Consider the following 17,637-nt stretch of genomic DNA (forward strand, 5'->3'; position numbering starts at 1 on the left):
TTGTTAACAGAAGTATGCAAAGTCAATGGCAGCGTCGTCGAAATGAAGAAAGTACAAATCAGTTTTGCTGGTCCAGACCATAAACGACGCGCTACTGATGCGTCAATACGTGTATTTTGCTTACAATATGGAATCTGTTTTACTTGATATTTAGAATATTGAACATTGCACAGAGTCGGATTAGTTGCTCCTCAAAACTTGCAACACCAACAAAACAGGACCTAGGCGTTAGTTCGGAGGACTATAATCAAATGACGGCAGCAGATGAGCCAGAGGAGAACAAGAAAGTAAGTCCACGCTTGATGCCCTCCTTACTGCTTTGGCATTGCATCCGTTTTGAAAATCCAACAAGCTTCTACTATGATCTGAGGAATGACACCACGTTATCCATAATTCATCTGATTATTACTCTTTATGTAGGTCGAGCATGTCAACCTCAAAGTCATAAACTCTGCTGGTGAAGAAGTCTGTGAGTCAAGAAGATCATCAGCTGGAGGCGCTCACGGTTCACGGTTTGGTGGTTTATTATCGCCAACGACATCAATTGTTTTCTTTCCATATATTTTCTAGATTGCTATCTGACATTCTTGCGGTTTCAACGGAAATAGCATTCAAGATCAAACGGTCGACTCCGTTGGAAAAACTCATGAACGCATACCTCACCAAGGTATTGAATAGCATCACATTGCATTTTTGAACATCAATGACACCTTGCTGATCTCGCGTGCATTTCAACTTAGGCTGGCCTGGTAACTTTGCAGATGCGCAGCGTACAAAACACAGTTTGCTCCAGTCTTGAAAGCTGACGAGCCCCACTTTCGCCGCGCTTTCAAGGAGAAGGGTGGCCTCCGATTCCTCACTTCCCAGGGTGATTTAATCCAACCAACCGACACTCCTGATTCGGTATGTCCGTATGCCCCTCTCTTTGCAATTCTCAAGTACCCCCGTACTAACGGCACTTCTTTGTGGTTTAAGTTGGACTTGGATGATGGCGAGACAATCAATGTTGCAGCGCAACAAATGTAGGTTCAACAGATTTGGTGTTTGGGATTAAAATTCGAAGATGCAACCTCCAACCACAAAACCTTTTCTCTCATAGAGGAGGCCTTTGATCTTCATTCTTGTATTTGGCATTCCTTTTTGGGTGGTCATTAGTAGTCAAATATACACCAGTTCCATTTCGAAAGAGGGGTAGTGTCTGATGTGCTCCACAGTGTGAGAGCAGAGTCGGACGCGTCATAACGTGTCGCCTGTTTCCTGATGTCTCGCAGTCTTGTGTTGATATTTGAATTATGCTTGTGTAGGCGAGATGTAGTGGGGCTGAGAGGCGAAGTTACTTTGGCCCTAATCCAAAGCCGTACCGCCTAAAGCAAACTGGCTTTATATCATGGAAGAAGGCCAGCAGCCCGAGGAGAACACAGAGGTACGATAAGCTGATTCCTGTACCTTTTTAAGTTTCGTTCCCTTGTCTTTCAGCCCGTTGAGGCATCCACAATTGCTTCACAAAGGCATCGCAGAGCAACACACCCAAAAGAAGCTTACTGACTTGGATTACTATCGATGCATCATATCATGTTAGACCGAGCATGTTATAGTCGCAGTGGCAGATAACAAGGCGAATGTAATCTGTTAGTGTCAGGGGACAATTCAGTGCAGAAATACTACATTCTTTAGAACAGCCTCTTCTGACTCGCCGATCCTGCTTTCGATAGCTTTTACAATCAAGCGGACGGCTCCTCTTCAGAAGCTCATGGATGCATACCTGCAAAAGGTTTGTTGACAAAGACGTTGTCCAGATTCTTCAAAGTTTTGCGGATATTCTCATTTTTAAGCTCACGAGAAACCCTCAATATAGATGGAACTGGTAAGGGCACAGTGGCCTGGCGCAGCACAATTTCTGTACACACTCCCGGTTCACTACCGTCACTGTGCATTGAAAGTGACGCCCGACACCTCAAACCCCATTATAGGAGAAGGACGCTGTTCGATTTATAGACTCGGGCGGTGATTAAGTGCTTGGCACTCAGACTCCCGACGAGGTGTGTCACGACGCGGCATGGTTGCCATGGTCATTGCTAAAAAGAGTCATTGTAACCCCATCTCTTCGTAGTTGGATATGGAGACTGAAGAGACATTAATGGTAGTAATTACAAACGTGCGTATCGCCACTTTCACAGCTTGGAGGCGTCGAATCTTACAGTATTCAACATCTTCTCAATCACTAAACACTTTTCTTTCATCGCCGTAGAGGAGGCCTTTGATTTTTGATTATGTATTTAGTCGGTTCAGCTTTTTGGTCGTCATCTAGTCAATACACACATTTACCATTTACCTAGTAACAGGATAAACGCCTGACGCGCGATGGAGCTAGCTTGGAGAAGCTAGCGATACGGACGCGTATGTTGTGTTGCTATTATTAAATTTTATTGATCTCCTGTATTGGCCGATATCTGAACCATACCTGACGTTGGTTGTGACGTCCAGGCGAAGCTTACACTAGCTAAGTACAAAATTACAATTCACTAACTTTGACCAAGAACCAGAGACCTACCACGAAACAAGCAATACTACAATGGAAGGCGAAGAACAGGAGACAAAGAAGGTACCGAGATATCGATGCTATCTCTTTAAACGGTCGTTTGCTATAGTCTCGTTGTGTTTATGACCATTGTTTTGAACATCCAAGATGGCGAAGCTTTGATGATGGATAAGAGAGCTGATAACTCATTGCTTCGTCTTATCATAGGTGGAACACATCAATCTCAGAGTGCAAGGTGCTGATGGAACTGAAGTCGGTGAGAATCGTCGTGACATTTCAGGTTTCAAAAGAATTCAAGGATCTTTGTGGGGCTGGCTGTGTAGTCATGAACACAAAGAGAGCTTCTTTCTTTTGATCAATACTGCATGAAGAGTGGATCTTCTGATCATATCGATTGCCTTCTGACGCTCTGTTTCTTGTCTCCACTGATAGCATTCAAAATCAAACGAACAACGCCACTTGAAAAGCTAATGAATACTTACTTGGCCAAGGTAAGTATACGATGATAAGATTTATTAGTTGATCCAATCGAACTCACAACGTCATTCCTTAGGCTGGACTGGTAAAACCATAAGCGCAGCATTCACCTGTCTTAGTCTTCTTGACACACATACACTCAAATCACACTATTCCATCATGTACAGGAAAGGAATTCTGCCCGATTCCTTGCCGCAGATGGGCAGCGAATCGAAGCTACAGATACTCCTGAAGAGGTATTGTCGCGAGCCTCGTTGCCCCTTCTTTGGGCCTCCAATCTGAAACCAAATGTCCATTTACTGGCTCCTATTCCTTCAGCTGGACATGGAAGATGGCGAAATAATAACCGTTGCAGTGCAACAATTGTAAGTTGCATGTGTTGTCAAGACATGCTTTCAAACACATCTCTGACACGGCGTCTTTCGCTTACTTTAGAGGAGGCTTTTAAATTTTTTAAATTTAAACAATGTAAAGAGCTTGATGTTTTTTAAGCTTTTTCCGTGTCATATAAGGTGCTACTCAATATACACCCCTTGTTTCATAAACCATTGACGTGTGTCTTTGTTGATTGTTTATGTGTATTGTGTTGCCAAACGCTCCAAACATGGTAGAGTTTATTGCTTTATTCTCATACATTCCTATTCTTGCTATGTTATACTATGCCCCCATCCCTTCTACCGTATACACCACTTGATACCTTATACCAGCAGCTGTGGATCTTTTCCTTCAGTAGTCAGATTCTTAATCGAATGACAACAAAGGAATCCGACAAATGAGTCGATCACGAATACTTGCCTGAAGGCTGTACTGATTTGCGAAGTGAGGCTGGACTTGGTCCAGTGTATACAGGCCATGCGGCAGCGTGGTCTTCGACAATATGTGCCGTAATATGATCTTCGAGAATCTGTGCTGTCATATGATATAACGTTTTCATCAGCGTAGGTCAAAACAAGAGTGGTCGACGAGGACTACAATGGATAAGTTGTGAAAAGCTGTGAGTCCAGCCCAACGACTTTAAAATTACAAGCCGACAGTTCTGATGTAGCAAGACTGGTCGAAAATCCATTGGCCAAGGCTTCAAACAGTGCTGGGGGGATTGAATATCTATGAGTTCCTGCAACGTCTGTTGAAATTGCAAAGGTTGTTGAATGTTGTACTTTGACTTCTTTGAGCAATTGGTTGCTCAGAGCTGATGAGAGTTGAGCGGACCATCCGCAGGCCTGCCGTTTACCACTACATAAGGCAATACTAATACTGAGTGATTAAAGGCGTGGCAGAAAAGAATCTGGACCAATCGTTTGACATCATAGGATTAACAAATGACTTCCATCTTGAAGCTTCTGAGTGTATTGGTAGCAAGATACAGCCACAAGGATGGCCAGAGAGTCTTTGGCAATGCTGCATCGACTAATGGTGAAGCTGCAAATATTTTCGAAAACACAGCAACAAGCGTCCACCGAAGCCAACCCAACAAGCGTCCACCGACTTGATGACATCATAAGTACTCTGACGATAGACCATGTCATTATGCACCCCGAATGTAGTTTTGAGCGATTCCACCTGTTCTCAACTAGAAGGCGCGTTCTCATACATCGTCTGACACGCCCACTGATTCATATTCTTGCAGACTAGGCTGTCCGCATATACAGATTTGAAGTCAAGTTTCGATACGATGATTATAAATATTTCATTTGGTAGTCGAGGAGCTTATCGTCGGTTGAGTGTTGACAATCCCGTGGCATTTTCACATGAATGTGGTAATGGGAGAGCGTGCGCATTAGTGGGCGAGCTCATATTTCTGGACATTTACCTTAAGCCTTGAATGCATATTGCCAGCTTGACGAACGTCAAAGAGTTCTGGCAATCAGATAGATTGTTAAATACCTTCCACGCAGGACTGGGCAGGATGGTCAATATACATAGAATTATCACAAGACTAGCTTCTTGGCTTACGTTATTCGGTTAGCAATCAAGCTACTAGCAAGCAAGCCCACTTGGTTTTGTTTTATCAGTTTTATTATAACAGCTGGATAACTCCATCAGGAGAAACCGTGGGGCAGATTTAAAGTATGCGAATTACAGATGTGATATGTGATGTTATAAATTTAGCATTTGACAGCAGTATTACACGTCTTTCGACGTGATAAAGCGCGAAAGTTTGTGTGTCTGTGTGTCTAAAACTGCTTTCAGTTTTCAGAGAGAAGGAAGCCTGGATGATTTGACGCGATTGAATAAGTGCCTTTCACAAAATAAAGCGTAATTCGAAGTTATATTGGGTCTTTATATCTCATTATCCAGCCTTGGGACTTTGAGTTTGGCACCTAATACTAAACATTGACGATTCGAATGAAGTCCCAACAGGTCGTAAGGAAGAAGATCTGATATGGGTCAAGGCCAAAGTCATGCCAAGGTCGACGATGAAGCCAATGAGGGTATGCATCTAGTCTCTCTTACTCTAGAACAACCGTTGCATCCATTCGAAAACTAACATTGCCACATCTCTGTCTCTTTCGTCGATAACCAAACCAGCCAGTGGCTCTAGCAAATTCAATCTCAGCGAGTCGGATTTACTGTCTTTTAAAGACTCTCTGGTATCCCCGTCATCGTCATCGCCATCACCATCATCCCAACATCAGCAAAATCATGTTTCGACTCCGCATGACAGTAGCATCATTGCAGAGAACAGACTACTGAGAGCACAACTGAACAAACGATCTTATGAACGCATCATGCACAGATCTGATATTGACTCGACCAAACGGAACAATGTCAAAATCATGGTCTCATATCCCTGTACACCATACATCCCAAACAGCAACGGTACATGGACGAGGTTACCAAACAGCAGAGCATACGTGGTTAAACCAGAACGAAATCTTACCGACTTGTGGTATGTGCCATCTTGTTGATGATCATCCTGCCTATTCATAGTGCCAAGCAGCATACCGGTGGAAACGAATTAGATCTACATTCGAATCAGTACTAACTTCAACCAACGTCTCGATCAATAGCACCAAAACTGCTGGAAGCAATGACCTTGACCTTGTCACCCTCATAACTCCACAATGCTTCTTCCATCACGTGGGTGGCAGGGATCTCATCCATGTCACCGCAGAATTTGGCAAACACTTGTCTTACGTACTTCAATTCGATCAACCAGAAGATGCAGGTCATCTCTACGTCTTGGTATCTCTCGAACGTGACAAGGTGGCTCGATTACTCAAAACACCCTATACTCCCACTACGAGCAGCGACGCTGATGCTGTCCTCTCAGACCCATTCATGGATGCTCCACACCCAACCATTATCGCAATCTTGCTGTATCTCGGATCGCAATACGATACAATGGATGATGTATCCAAACAGACTACTGATAATATTTTGAGTACGCTCCGTAAAGCAGATGCCAAGTTGACTGAATTGGCTTGTGCTGGGCGTGGTGACAGTATTCCAGCAAAGAGGATTGCTATTGCCTTGTCCATGCTGGCTAGAGAAGTTAAAGAGATTGAAGACTTGTAAAAGCAATGTGGTTTTGGGAAACCGAGAATTGTTTAAAACCCTCACGGTGATGGTATCTAAGAAAATTACGATATATAAGGACCTGAGTGACTCATGGGCCTTTGACCAGTACGCATCTGGACTTTGACCTCCAACTAAGCAACGCAGCGGTAATTATGATCGAAAGAACCTGTATATGTAATCGTAGAACTTTACCATACCAATGTTTATGAACCTCGAAATAAATTCGTTTTCACAACGAAGTCGAATGAAGGTATTGTGGCAGTCGCTGTCAATGAACTACAACAGAATTTTTGAGCCTTAGAAAGGTGAGGAAAGCTAACCGACCCATTGCAGATGCATAGAAATGATACGCAAAACGCGTAATATACCTCTTGGAAACGTTCTTATTCCCTCACTTTGCCTCCACACACCGTTGAAAAACTGAAAAAACTAGCGTCGGATGTCACGACACGCCCGTAGCAGACGGAAGCCATCTCGAATTAATTTATATATGAATTCAAAGCGTTTCGTCTCAGCACTATCCAAGGAATAGTCATTTTGTGTTGCTCGCCTTCAGCATTACAAACAAGAGAACCAACAGATGAGTAACGATTTCGAGACTCGACAAGGAAACAACAAAGAAACAACGATACTACAGCATGTTTCCGTCATCCAAGAAGGAGAAACTCCTTGTTTAGGTATTCCATCTTCCTTCATAATTGGTTGTCTTCTTGATTGTTCTTTGTTCATTTTGGTTATTGGGATTTGATGACTAGTTGCTGGAAGCTTTGAACAAAGGCACAAATCCTATTAATTCGCTAGAATGAACGTGAAGAGGATACATGGCATGCTGGAATCTGGAATGCGACAAATCGCCATTTTTATCACGACTCGAAGTACACCAGAAACATTCTAACCATCCTTCCCAAATCCCAATTTGAATAGAGAGGAAGTGATATGAAGCTAAATGGTACTTCACAGACTGATGCAGAGTATCCCAAGCTGTAACTGTCTTGAGAAGCTATCAGCCATCTTTTGAGCAGTTGGAGAGTGCTATCAGTAGTGCTAAATAGATCCAAGTCGTTTCCTAGTTTATCCCGTAATTCAGTTGCTCGACCTACTACATTGGTATGCCAGGTTTGGATGTGGGAAACAAGGCTGGATTGGACGTATCCACTACCACCTTTCGTGCCGTTTTTACATTCATGTATTCCTCTGAAGGGACAATTTAATTTATCGCTCTTGCTGATACTGGGGCTAGGAGTTGAGTTCAGCACCTAAGAAACCGCCCAACGTTTTCGGTCTGTGTTTGAGGATGTATCAGGATGCTGGAATTGAGCGAGGAGTAACTAGTATGATGCTGTTTGTAGGAGTAGAATTGGTAATCGTATACCAGTTGTAGAGTAACGGTAGTCTTTGCAAGTAGAACACGTGAGAAAATATAATAGCCCTTTTTTAAGTTTAACAATTCAACAATTCCAACAAGAACGTCATTTCGAGACGCTTTTGTTACCTTTCGCGCTGGTAGAGGTTATAATAATGTATATATTTGGAGGATAAAATATGAAAATAACAATCTAGGCCTAAAACAGCCCTTGTGCTCCTGAAATGGGGGTAAAATCAGGCGCTACGCAAAACATCCTGCAAGCCCTTTCTGGGCGATGTAGCTGCTCCCGTATTAGGGAATCCGATACGGAATGGCATTACGACCTTCCAACCAGTGTTTTGGAGTCCTCCCAACACAGCAAGAGCACTACCAAACGTGGAATTGATTCCAAGCTGCACTTCTCGATCTGCTCGCTCAGTCAACTGATTCAAAGGTTGCATCCCGAGTGGACTGGTGACATTTTGAGATGTGCTAAAGAGTTGCATTCGTTGCCATAGCTGGCCTACATGCATGAGAGATATGCGAGACGACGAGTAGTTTAATGGGGAGGGGTTTGAGATGAGCATCAGGCCAAAGGTGGAGGCTGATGAGAGCTACAGAGAGACGGAAGTGTGGTTTATCGTAAAAGGTGAGATTTGATGCGTGGGAGAATCGTATTCAAAACAGACTAGGGACTCACTTGACCTTGAAGACCGCTTATAAAATATTGCTCGTCCTGATCTTGTGTGACTGGAGGCCCGAGTTTTCCTAAAAGTGTCAGAAAAGGACTGACTTGGCTCTGAAAAATGAGGACAATTTAGTTTGGAATTTCGAGTAACGAAAATCTAATCAACATACCCCGTCTAATGTAAGCCCGGACTTGAAAGTATTGATATCTGCACACGTCTGCCTATACCACGAGAACGAGTCAGTGGACTGATTTGTGTCGGCGTCGAAGGCGTCAGCTGCATCCATGGCCTATTCATAGAAAAAAGCGGGTTTAGTGGCCAAGTTCCGCAACAAAAGTCGATCAAATGACCAATTTAACATATTTGCGGAAAGCAGAAGCGTCCAACGCGTTGTTGATCCAAGCAAGACGGACATCCTTGAAGTTGTTGAGTGAATTGAACCTACAAATTGCAGTAATGGCATTAGTTCGTTCAAGGTGAAGCCAATTTGACAGATTCCTCCCAAATCGCCCACTTACGCTGAGATGGTCGAATTGTCAATCCCACTGGAATTGTACATCCTACGATTCGTGTGGCGAGTTGGTATTGCACCATATAAATCCGACCTTGTGGCGGCAGTCCGTGTTAATATTAGCTCTGCGGCAAGCTCGTTGAGTGCGGAGAGGTTGGCATTATAGTTAATGGTAGCTAGCAGTCCATTCCCTAGTAAACCTCTTCAAAAGTAAATAGGATTCAGTCTGGAGCTCGATGGGAAGAAGGAAAACGATGTAGACGAGACGTACAATGCAAGATTCTCAATGGCTGCTCCGACAGAAATGGTCATCTCACGAAAGAAAGGGTCTACAGTCCCAGTATTGATGCTAAAGTTCTGATATACACGGACAGTAACATTGTTTGGAATACGGAAATACCATGGCTGTCTAGAATGGGATGCCAATGTTCAAAATGATTGAAATAAATATGATTTTCGGAAGGGGGATTTTTTCACTCACACGTTATGTGCACTTGACGCCAAAACAGCAGATCTGATTGCGCCCAAGATAGAATCGTCCAACGGATTATTTGAGGAAGTCTGTTGTTCACTATATGCCGAGTACCCGGGCCCAGAGAATGCATTCCCTAGAGCACAGTTATCACCTGCCCTCCATAGCAGACCACAGAAGAGGCCAAGCAGGACTGTCAGCAAAAGAAAGCAGGTTGGAAGTGCCCAGACACGGATGGGAGTATGTCTAGAGCAGGAATAGATTGCAAATACAATCGGAAACATGAGCCAGAATACCAAGACAACAAAGACGGATTCGATGCGCAACAATGCATAGCGAAATGTGACGATGGTGGCCACAAGAAGAAGGAGATAGGCGGGTATTTCGATATACCAAGGGTAGTGATGCGTTGTGTTGAGCGAGTGGTGCAACGTTTTGCGCTCGACACGTTCAGATTGGTTTGACGCCTGAAAAGCACTAGACATTGTTTGACTTTTTAAGTTTGTTGCAGTAGCGATACTAGGCGGTGTGATGTCAGTTTTCAATTAGTGCAATTGGTTCAAACACGAGGGGGGTTCCCTTACCAATAGGCCCAGTTTTTCGAAATGTAGCGAGTTAGACGAGGAAGTAAACCATGAAACTTTGTTTCTCCATTCAAGTTGACTCATTCTCACAGTTAGTCACAGCTACAGTCCGGTGGCTAGTCTACTATGATGAATAAAAACGTTAATCGTACACAAGCTGTAGAGCCGTAACGTCCTTTCTGCATGTAGAAACGTAAGGAATAAGGAAATATAGCTTCAGATCAACAATTTTAGCACGTTTGGAGGACGTGTATCCGGCTCGAATGTCAGACATTGGCTGTCGTCAGCAATAGATCTTACCAATAAAGAGTAACAATAAAGCCTTCCTTCTCTCGTTCTCCACTGATCTGCACCATAATATCTCACTACGCTTTTCCAACATTAGACAACAAAAATGTCAGTACGAGACTGGAAAACAAAGACCGGTAAAGATCCTAACTTCACATCAAAATCATCAGAAAGTCAATCTTCACCTTCTTCTCGATACTAGACTCGCCAAAGAATTAGCATCGTATGAAAAAGAAGCAACCACACAGCAGCTAGAATTGACAAATTGGTAGCTTCTGGAGCTGATGTTCGTGATGAAAATAAACAGATAATTATATCCAGTTGAGATCGTAGCATTGCAATCATTGGAAGGCATTCAAGCATCCACATTTTGTATACATCAATGCAGAAGGAAGTACTGGACGAAACACATCAAATGATGCCCGATAATAAGAGACGATTGGGTAAAGCTTACAAGGAACTCGAGACTATGGTCGCTGATCTAGTGGTGCGTTGAATGGAATGCTGTTTAACATCTAGCTCTTCAATTGACCACCCCTTCCGTTTCTTAGAGCGCAGAACCAAAGCTAGACGGACCAGAAGAAATATTGGGTGCTCGCACCATCCTATCGGATGTCACTGTCGCATAAGCAGCGCACTATACCACAATCAGCAAATACGTCAAATGTCAGTACATTTAGCAATTTTCACTGTTCTCATCGTTTCCTGTTGTGCGTCTCCTGCACTAGTAAGACAACAATTTGCCCTTCTGTTTTTGACCTTCGAATGCAAATTCTTATATTCAGAAAACTTTTCTTTCATACTTCTTGTTGAACAAATGATGGATACTTGGCAGCTATTTCTTCCCATGTAGTTTGTTCAGTGACCAAATCACGTATTATACCAACAACGACTGAAATCTGAAGGAGAAATGAAGGGCAAGGTTAGCTAATGGCCTAAGGACTGCAATTCTCACTCAACCTTCCATACCGATTCACGAATCTGCTTGGTACTATCACGTTCCCTCAACGTAACTGTCTCATCCTTAATGGTTTGGAAATCAACCGTAATGGCAAACGGTGTACCCAATTCATCATTTCGAGAATAACGACGTCCGATAGCTGATGATGAATCGTCGACACGGTTGGATACTCCTGCTTTGCGTAGTTCTCGTGCTATTAGAAAATGACAGTCAAACGTCTGAGAATGCCCAAAAACAACAAACCAACACTTACAAATGTCTCGGATGAATGGCACAAACTCCTCTTGACTGCTCAGTGGAACAATCAAGGCCTTTGTAGGTGCAATGACAGGTTTGAATGACAAAACTGTGCGGTTCTCATCATCTTCTCGTGTCCACCAACTATGTTCAAGCAACGAGTAGAGGATTCGGCCAATACCGAATGATGGTTCAATGACGTTTGGAATGAACTCTCGTACTATTGAAAGTGGATGATGCAAAAGAGAATTAGTGAGAACTCTCTTTGATCTTGATTGCATATGTCCCCCAATAACGAGAATGAGCGAGAGCGAAAAAAATCACAGGTACATCCACGAGCATGAAGCAAGCTGCTTCACACCAAAATCATCCATTTGATTATATAACCACTCGCCCCATTTTTGCATCATATGGGAGATGTCATGAGACTAATCTAGCACGCTAATGACTCATGCCTCATCAACAAAACAGCGAATAGGCTGTTGAAGAAGATTGTGACTGCAGACTTGCAATACAAGAGCTTTCTTCATAATGAGGGATCTAAGGAGCGTGCACATCCAATACCATTGGGGATGTTGAAAACAAAGCAAAGAACCAATACACTCTGCAGTGTACTCAGCTCTTGCAGCGAAGCTTGTTTTATTTGTTGTCCAAAACTCACCGTTCACTTTGTCAGTCTTTGGACCAATAGTTACAACGTCAGCTGTCAAGTCATATTGATTGCCATCAGTACCAGTAATGGTCACTTTTCTAAAAAAATAGAAAGAGACATGAACAAGCATAACGCAAAAAGAATATATGATGGACATGAAGGAACACATTCTTGGAACATTTTTACTCACCCCGCATCAGCCATCCGTGTCTTCAAATCAACAATCTTATCTTCATCCCATTCATCGTCACCAACCATCAACGAATTCAAGTACCCTTCTACAGCTTTCGCATTCTTACGATACGTAGGTCCAAACTTAGTCTTGTTCATCTCCAACACCATTCGAGTACGAACGACAGGTTCAGGTAATGGTTGTCGTACAACCATTTTTTCACCAGTTCGTTTAGAATGAGCGGTTAAATCAAATGCGGATCGATCTGCACATCCCACACATTCGATCCATCCATAGCTGGATTTGATCTCCGCGTCCCAACAATCACAGGCGTAGTGGGCCATTTCGTTCTTCATGTGTTGACGGAAGCGGAGACGTGTTCGATCAATACCGATACGTATTAAGAAAAGGTGGATTCGAGCGACAAAGTAACCCAAGGTTTCATTGTTGACAATACCCTAAATAGAAACGAGTTGGACTCGCTGCCGTCACAAGCTCCTCTCGACCACTGACGGATTTTTTACCTTGTCAACAGCGTCACCCATAGTCATTTCCTTTGTACCAGCTGCAGCCATTTGATCTTCAGCAGAATAGAATGTCATCATGACATCTCTAACTTCTGAGAATCGACGATGCTTCTTGTCGGCTGGATCGACAAAGTATTCAATTTCTGCCATGGTGAATTCCCTACAATTTCGGTGTAAGCACAAAAAAAGCATGGATCATGGGAAGCGGCAAAGAAAGGGACAATCGTACCTGACTCTTAACAGCCCTTGCCGTGGTGATATCTCATTTCTAAATGATTTACCGATAGACGCAGAAGCGAAAGGCACTCTCTCGTTGTTGAATTCCAGAAGTTTCTACAAAAAAATGCACCAGTGAGGTCCTGGACTGCCACATTTCATAGGCATTTGTAGCAACCGAGTGACTTACTTTGAAGTTGACAAAATGACCTTGAGCAGTTTCTGGTCTCATGTAGCCTTTGAATTGACCAGTTGGACCAATTGAGGTTTCAAACATGAGATTGAAGAGTCGAGGTGCGGTATATGAGTTTCCCTCTGGTGATAAAATCTTGTAGTCTGTTATGAGTTGGTGAAGGCCATCGCCATCATAATTGTCCAGCTGTGTGAAATAGAAATATAAGAGTTTGTTTGGTGAAGACGATATGGAAGCAAAAAGACAAAAGAACTGAGTGTCAATGACACACCTGTTCAAGAATGATTTCATACTGCCGCCTCATTTCAGGAGTCAATGGCTCAGCAGCTTTCTTGCCACCCTTAGCTGCCTTCTTGCCATCAGATTCACTACCACTAGCCTTGATCTTATCATCCTGTTCTAATCTATCTTTAAACGTATTCTTGACTAGATGATCAGCACGTTGTATATCACCAGTGACAGAGTCTGTAACCATATAATCGGCGAATCGATCAACGTGGCCAGAGGTTTTTAGGACATCGTGAGGTGTCAAATTTGTGCATTCGATTTCGAGCATGTTTTCTTCGAGTACGAAATGTTGACGCCATAGTTGTAGAATGTTGTTTTGGAGGGCAGAGCCTGGTGGACCATAGTCGAATAGACCAGCGACACCTGGAAAAATGGAGGCCAGAGTCAGCGGAGATGCTTTTCTCAGAAGAGCAATATGTAAGGCTTTTACCGCCGTATATAGCAAAACTGGGAGCATAAAAGAAACGTCGCGTCAAGATGGCTTCCAATGCTACTCTATCAAATGGTTTGACACCTAACCAAAATCAGAATCTTGTCAGTAACTTGAATTTGGACAGAAAAAAGTAAATATGGTCCACCGCAAATACCGTTGGCAACAGGAGCAGCTTCTTTTGTAGGTGCCTTGGGAGCAGCTGCCACTCTCTTAGCCTTTTCGTCTTTAAGCACTTTGAGTCTATCAACTTCTGGTTGTAGATCTGCTTTAGATGTTCCTTGAGCTTTCAGGTCTCGAATACGAGTTCCTTGATCTGCGAGCTCCTTGTCGAGAGTTGCATCATCCAACTCGGCCATTTTGAGGGTTGGTGCTGTTTGTGTTGCCAAATGAAAAGGAGGTTAGGAGTAGGTATTCACTTATAGTAAGGCCTGAAATTATAGCAATTTCAACAATATATAAGTATTCTTAACATGACGACCGTATCAAGTTTATAACTTCAGTGATCATTTTTGACGATGTCATTGCAAATTGCAGGAACATACAGCCAAAAGCCTGTAAACTACCATGTAACTGGACTTACACAGAGTAGACACCGTGTCAAAAGGTTTCAGAAATGTCGAAGGTCTGTGAATAAGTCTGAAACAAGCTTGGTGTCTCTTGGCGTCCAAGTTTCCTGTTGTGAAAAAAAAGTGATGTGAAATGTCGTGAGAAATGCAAGAGCCAGACCGCCTTCAATAAGAACGAAAGTGCTTTCGCGTCAACTTACGTGATGAGATGGACGAGCTGATGCTATGAAACTCACTCTTAAGCGTGTGTATAGGATGATGCTTTTCAAGCTGACGAGTTCGTCGAGTTTTCAAAAGAGAAGATGGTTTGGAATGCCACAATCGACGTAAAAATACTCGCATATACAGATTCAAGACTAATCGTAGCTCCGTTGCCCGTGCCTTACTAACAACAAAACGCGATGTCGATTATATGCTGATGATCCTTAAAACAGGCTGAACACGACGAGTCAAATTCAAAGTTATCTACGTAAATTATGATTTCAATATACATGCAATAAACATAGCTCCGCACCCAGATGCACGCGGTGAGAGCCGTATACACGGTGACAAGTCAACACTTTCTTCGGAGGTTTCGTTTGGTGGTTTAGCTAAAGGGGCACGAGGCAGCCCCTTTGCGAATGGTATGTCTATCAGGCATGCCTTCGGGTGCCTCCGCAGGAATTTCGCTACTATTCCCTCATTCTGGGCGTATGCGAAACTGCAAGTTGAGTACACCAAGATCCCTCCAACTCGTAACCTACAAATGAATTCAATGTAAGCGTTCAGATTTAGAATCAGCAGAGCAAAGACTGATTAAGTAATCTTACAGTCTAAAGCCATTCTCCAACAAACCAGTCTGAAGTTTTTCCAAACCTTGTAACCTTGCTGGATCTAGAAACTTTTGATCCCAACCAACTTTCCCATGTACATTCGTGAGATGACTCACGGATCCATCATGACTACATTCTGCATCAACTAAGACCCGATCATATCCCTTTTGCGGCAGCTGAGGATCGTTTACAAGTAATCGAGTTGCATACAGTGGCTTCACTCTACATACACCGTCGGGCACCATTTGTGGTTGATAACTTAGAGGCGTCGAAGGTGCCGGGACTTCGAATGTCGTACCATCAGCAACAAAGAAGCGAAATCGGTCAAAGTTTTTGCGAAGTAGGTTTTTGGCGACTAGTATTCGATCCTTTGAGATATCGACGCCCGTAACAGAGCCTGTTCCGGGGCCCATTAAGTCAGCACAGTATAACAACTTGCCACCAGGTGCACAGCTAGTTAATTGAAGAAGGTCAACCAAAGAGTTTTCAAACAACTTTTTTCTTGCAGCACTGTACCAAATATCTAGGACATGATCGTCAGGCCCGACTTGTAGAGCCCGTGCTGCTATTCCAGATCCTGCATCCATGCCAATTATGAATCCTAAGTTACCAAAGAATGTCCAGTTGCAAGGACCTTGGTACATTTTCGACTTGATGCTCAAACAACGTAATCACACGTACCTTGTTTGTAAAATGGAGAATGAACAACTTTAACGCCCGATGCAATGCGAACGAAATCATCTAACCATTCTACAGATTCGACAGGAGTGTCGAAATCCTGGTGCAATTCCTCGTTTTCAATTGGCTTTCGTTTTCGAAGATACCTAGGGAGAGGAACGTATTCATCAAGAGATATCGAGTTCTGACTGAGGAAATTCAAGAATTCGGGGCTCCAACTGCCACGGTCGACGGTCATATCGTCGTGAAATGTTCGAGTTGTGTTTGCTTTGGAAACTGTGTAGGAGTATGTCCTTATATACTTTCCATTTCCTTAAAACTACAACCGCGTAGGAGTATGTCCTGTTCCTGGATTACATTGAGTAGCTCAAGACCATTCCAGGACTCTTCAGATACTGGTTTTATGTGGTTCCTTTTGCTTGTCTCCTCTCGAAAGGCGCGAATATAAATCGAAACAAAGGAGAACACACGTCAAATCTGAGTATTCCCAGTCAGTGATCACCAATTGCTGTTCAACAACGTCAATAATACACATTATTATTGAAAGGCAGTAATTTAGTGCATTTCCTTTTCTCGCTGCGCGTCAATTTCAGCTACTATTGGTCCCAACCAAAGCAACAGGAATTAGAGATTGAAAAGAGCAAGGATGAACGCCAATGGTGACGCTACTGGCCGCTCTCGTAGTCCTAGAAGGTATAAATGCTTGAAAGCATCGCTTAATTCGCAAATACATCAGAGAACTATATGAATGTCTTTCATCTGCCGTATATTGACTTGAAGCTTCTTCTTCTTGATGTATTAAATTAGCTCGCTCTATCACCCCATCTGATCTTAACGCCGACACTAGCGACAATCTCGCTCTCGCTCATCCAAACCTCGTACCAATGAATGGGATTACACTCCATCTGACGAACGAAATGAAGAGCGCCGACTGGACCGTGATGTCCTAACCCATCCCAATGGCTATTCCCAGGTAATTATATGCTGCATGGAACTCACGGTGTATTCTACAGACCTTTTCATATCAGAATGCTTACCCATAATCTTCCAACCGCTTTAGTGATGCGGTTGGTCGAATTCGCTACTGCCGAAGAAGCTCAGAAAGCTATCACAGAGAAGAATGGCCAAATCTTTATGAATTGTACCATTGTCGTTCACGAGGTAGCTTTGTATGTCAGCCTTAGTAAGCGGATGCCCTGTGAACTTGAAGCTTGCTGAAGTTGATTGAATTGGTGTAGTGGCTTATGTGTTGTGGTATAAGATCGTCGTCGGAGACATATTAGGGATATCGGCTACGGACAACAAGGCCATGGCGATGGTGGAGACGATTTTGTTCGAACATATGCCTCTGATCCCGTTGCCCAACATCCATTTCGGATATGAGCGAGAAGGTTATGGAGATGGTGGACATTATTCTGCAGCTCCATATGCTCCTGATCCCGTCTGCCAATATGATCAGGACTATTTTGGTATGT

At 43.2% G+C, this 17,637-nt stretch overlaps 3 protein-coding genes across 3 annotated transcripts; 1 reads left to right on the forward strand and 2 right to left on the reverse strand.

Annotated features, from left to right (window-relative positions):
- Nucleotides 1-10,809: 10,809 nt before the first annotated feature.
- Nucleotides 10,810-11,056, forward strand: SmJEL517_g01618 (uncharacterized protein; the record flags this gene model as incomplete). The annotated part of the gene is made up of 2 exons (XM_031167546.1): nucleotides 10,810-10,914; nucleotides 10,979-11,056. The coding sequence occupies 2 exons, from the start codon at nucleotides 10,810-10,812 to the stop codon at nucleotides 11,054-11,056; spliced, it is 183 nt and encodes a 60-aa protein (XP_031026506.1).
- Nucleotides 11,057-11,224: 168 nt separating this feature from the next.
- Nucleotides 11,225-14,462, reverse strand: SmJEL517_g01619 (glycine---tRNA ligase; the record flags this gene model as incomplete). Its single annotated transcript, XM_031167547.1, has 11 exons — nucleotides 11,225-11,326; nucleotides 11,397-11,581; nucleotides 11,642-11,845; nucleotides 12,287-12,375; nucleotides 12,468-12,907; nucleotides 12,974-13,136; nucleotides 13,206-13,309; nucleotides 13,383-13,571; nucleotides 13,657-14,036; nucleotides 14,104-14,187; nucleotides 14,261-14,462. 11 exons carry the CDS (start codon nucleotides 14,460-14,462, stop codon nucleotides 11,225-11,227), a joined length of 2,142 nt encoding a protein of 713 aa, XP_031026505.1.
- Nucleotides 14,463-15,146: 684 nt separating this feature from the next.
- Nucleotides 15,147-16,400, reverse strand: SmJEL517_g01620 (uncharacterized protein; the record flags this gene model as incomplete). The annotated part of the gene is made up of 4 exons (XM_031167548.1): nucleotides 15,147-15,411; nucleotides 15,482-15,937; nucleotides 16,001-16,085; nucleotides 16,166-16,400. 4 exons carry the CDS (start codon nucleotides 16,398-16,400, stop codon nucleotides 15,147-15,149), a joined length of 1,041 nt encoding a protein of 346 aa, XP_031026615.1.
- Nucleotides 16,401-17,637: the final 1,237 nt, after the last annotated feature.

Source organism: Synchytrium microbalum (genome assembly GCF_006535985.1).
Source record: "Synchytrium microbalum strain JEL517 chromosome Unknown SmJEL517_scf0005, whole genome shotgun sequence".
NCBI lineage: Eukaryota > Fungi > Chytridiomycota > Chytridiomycetes > Synchytriales > Synchytriaceae > Synchytrium > Synchytrium microbalum.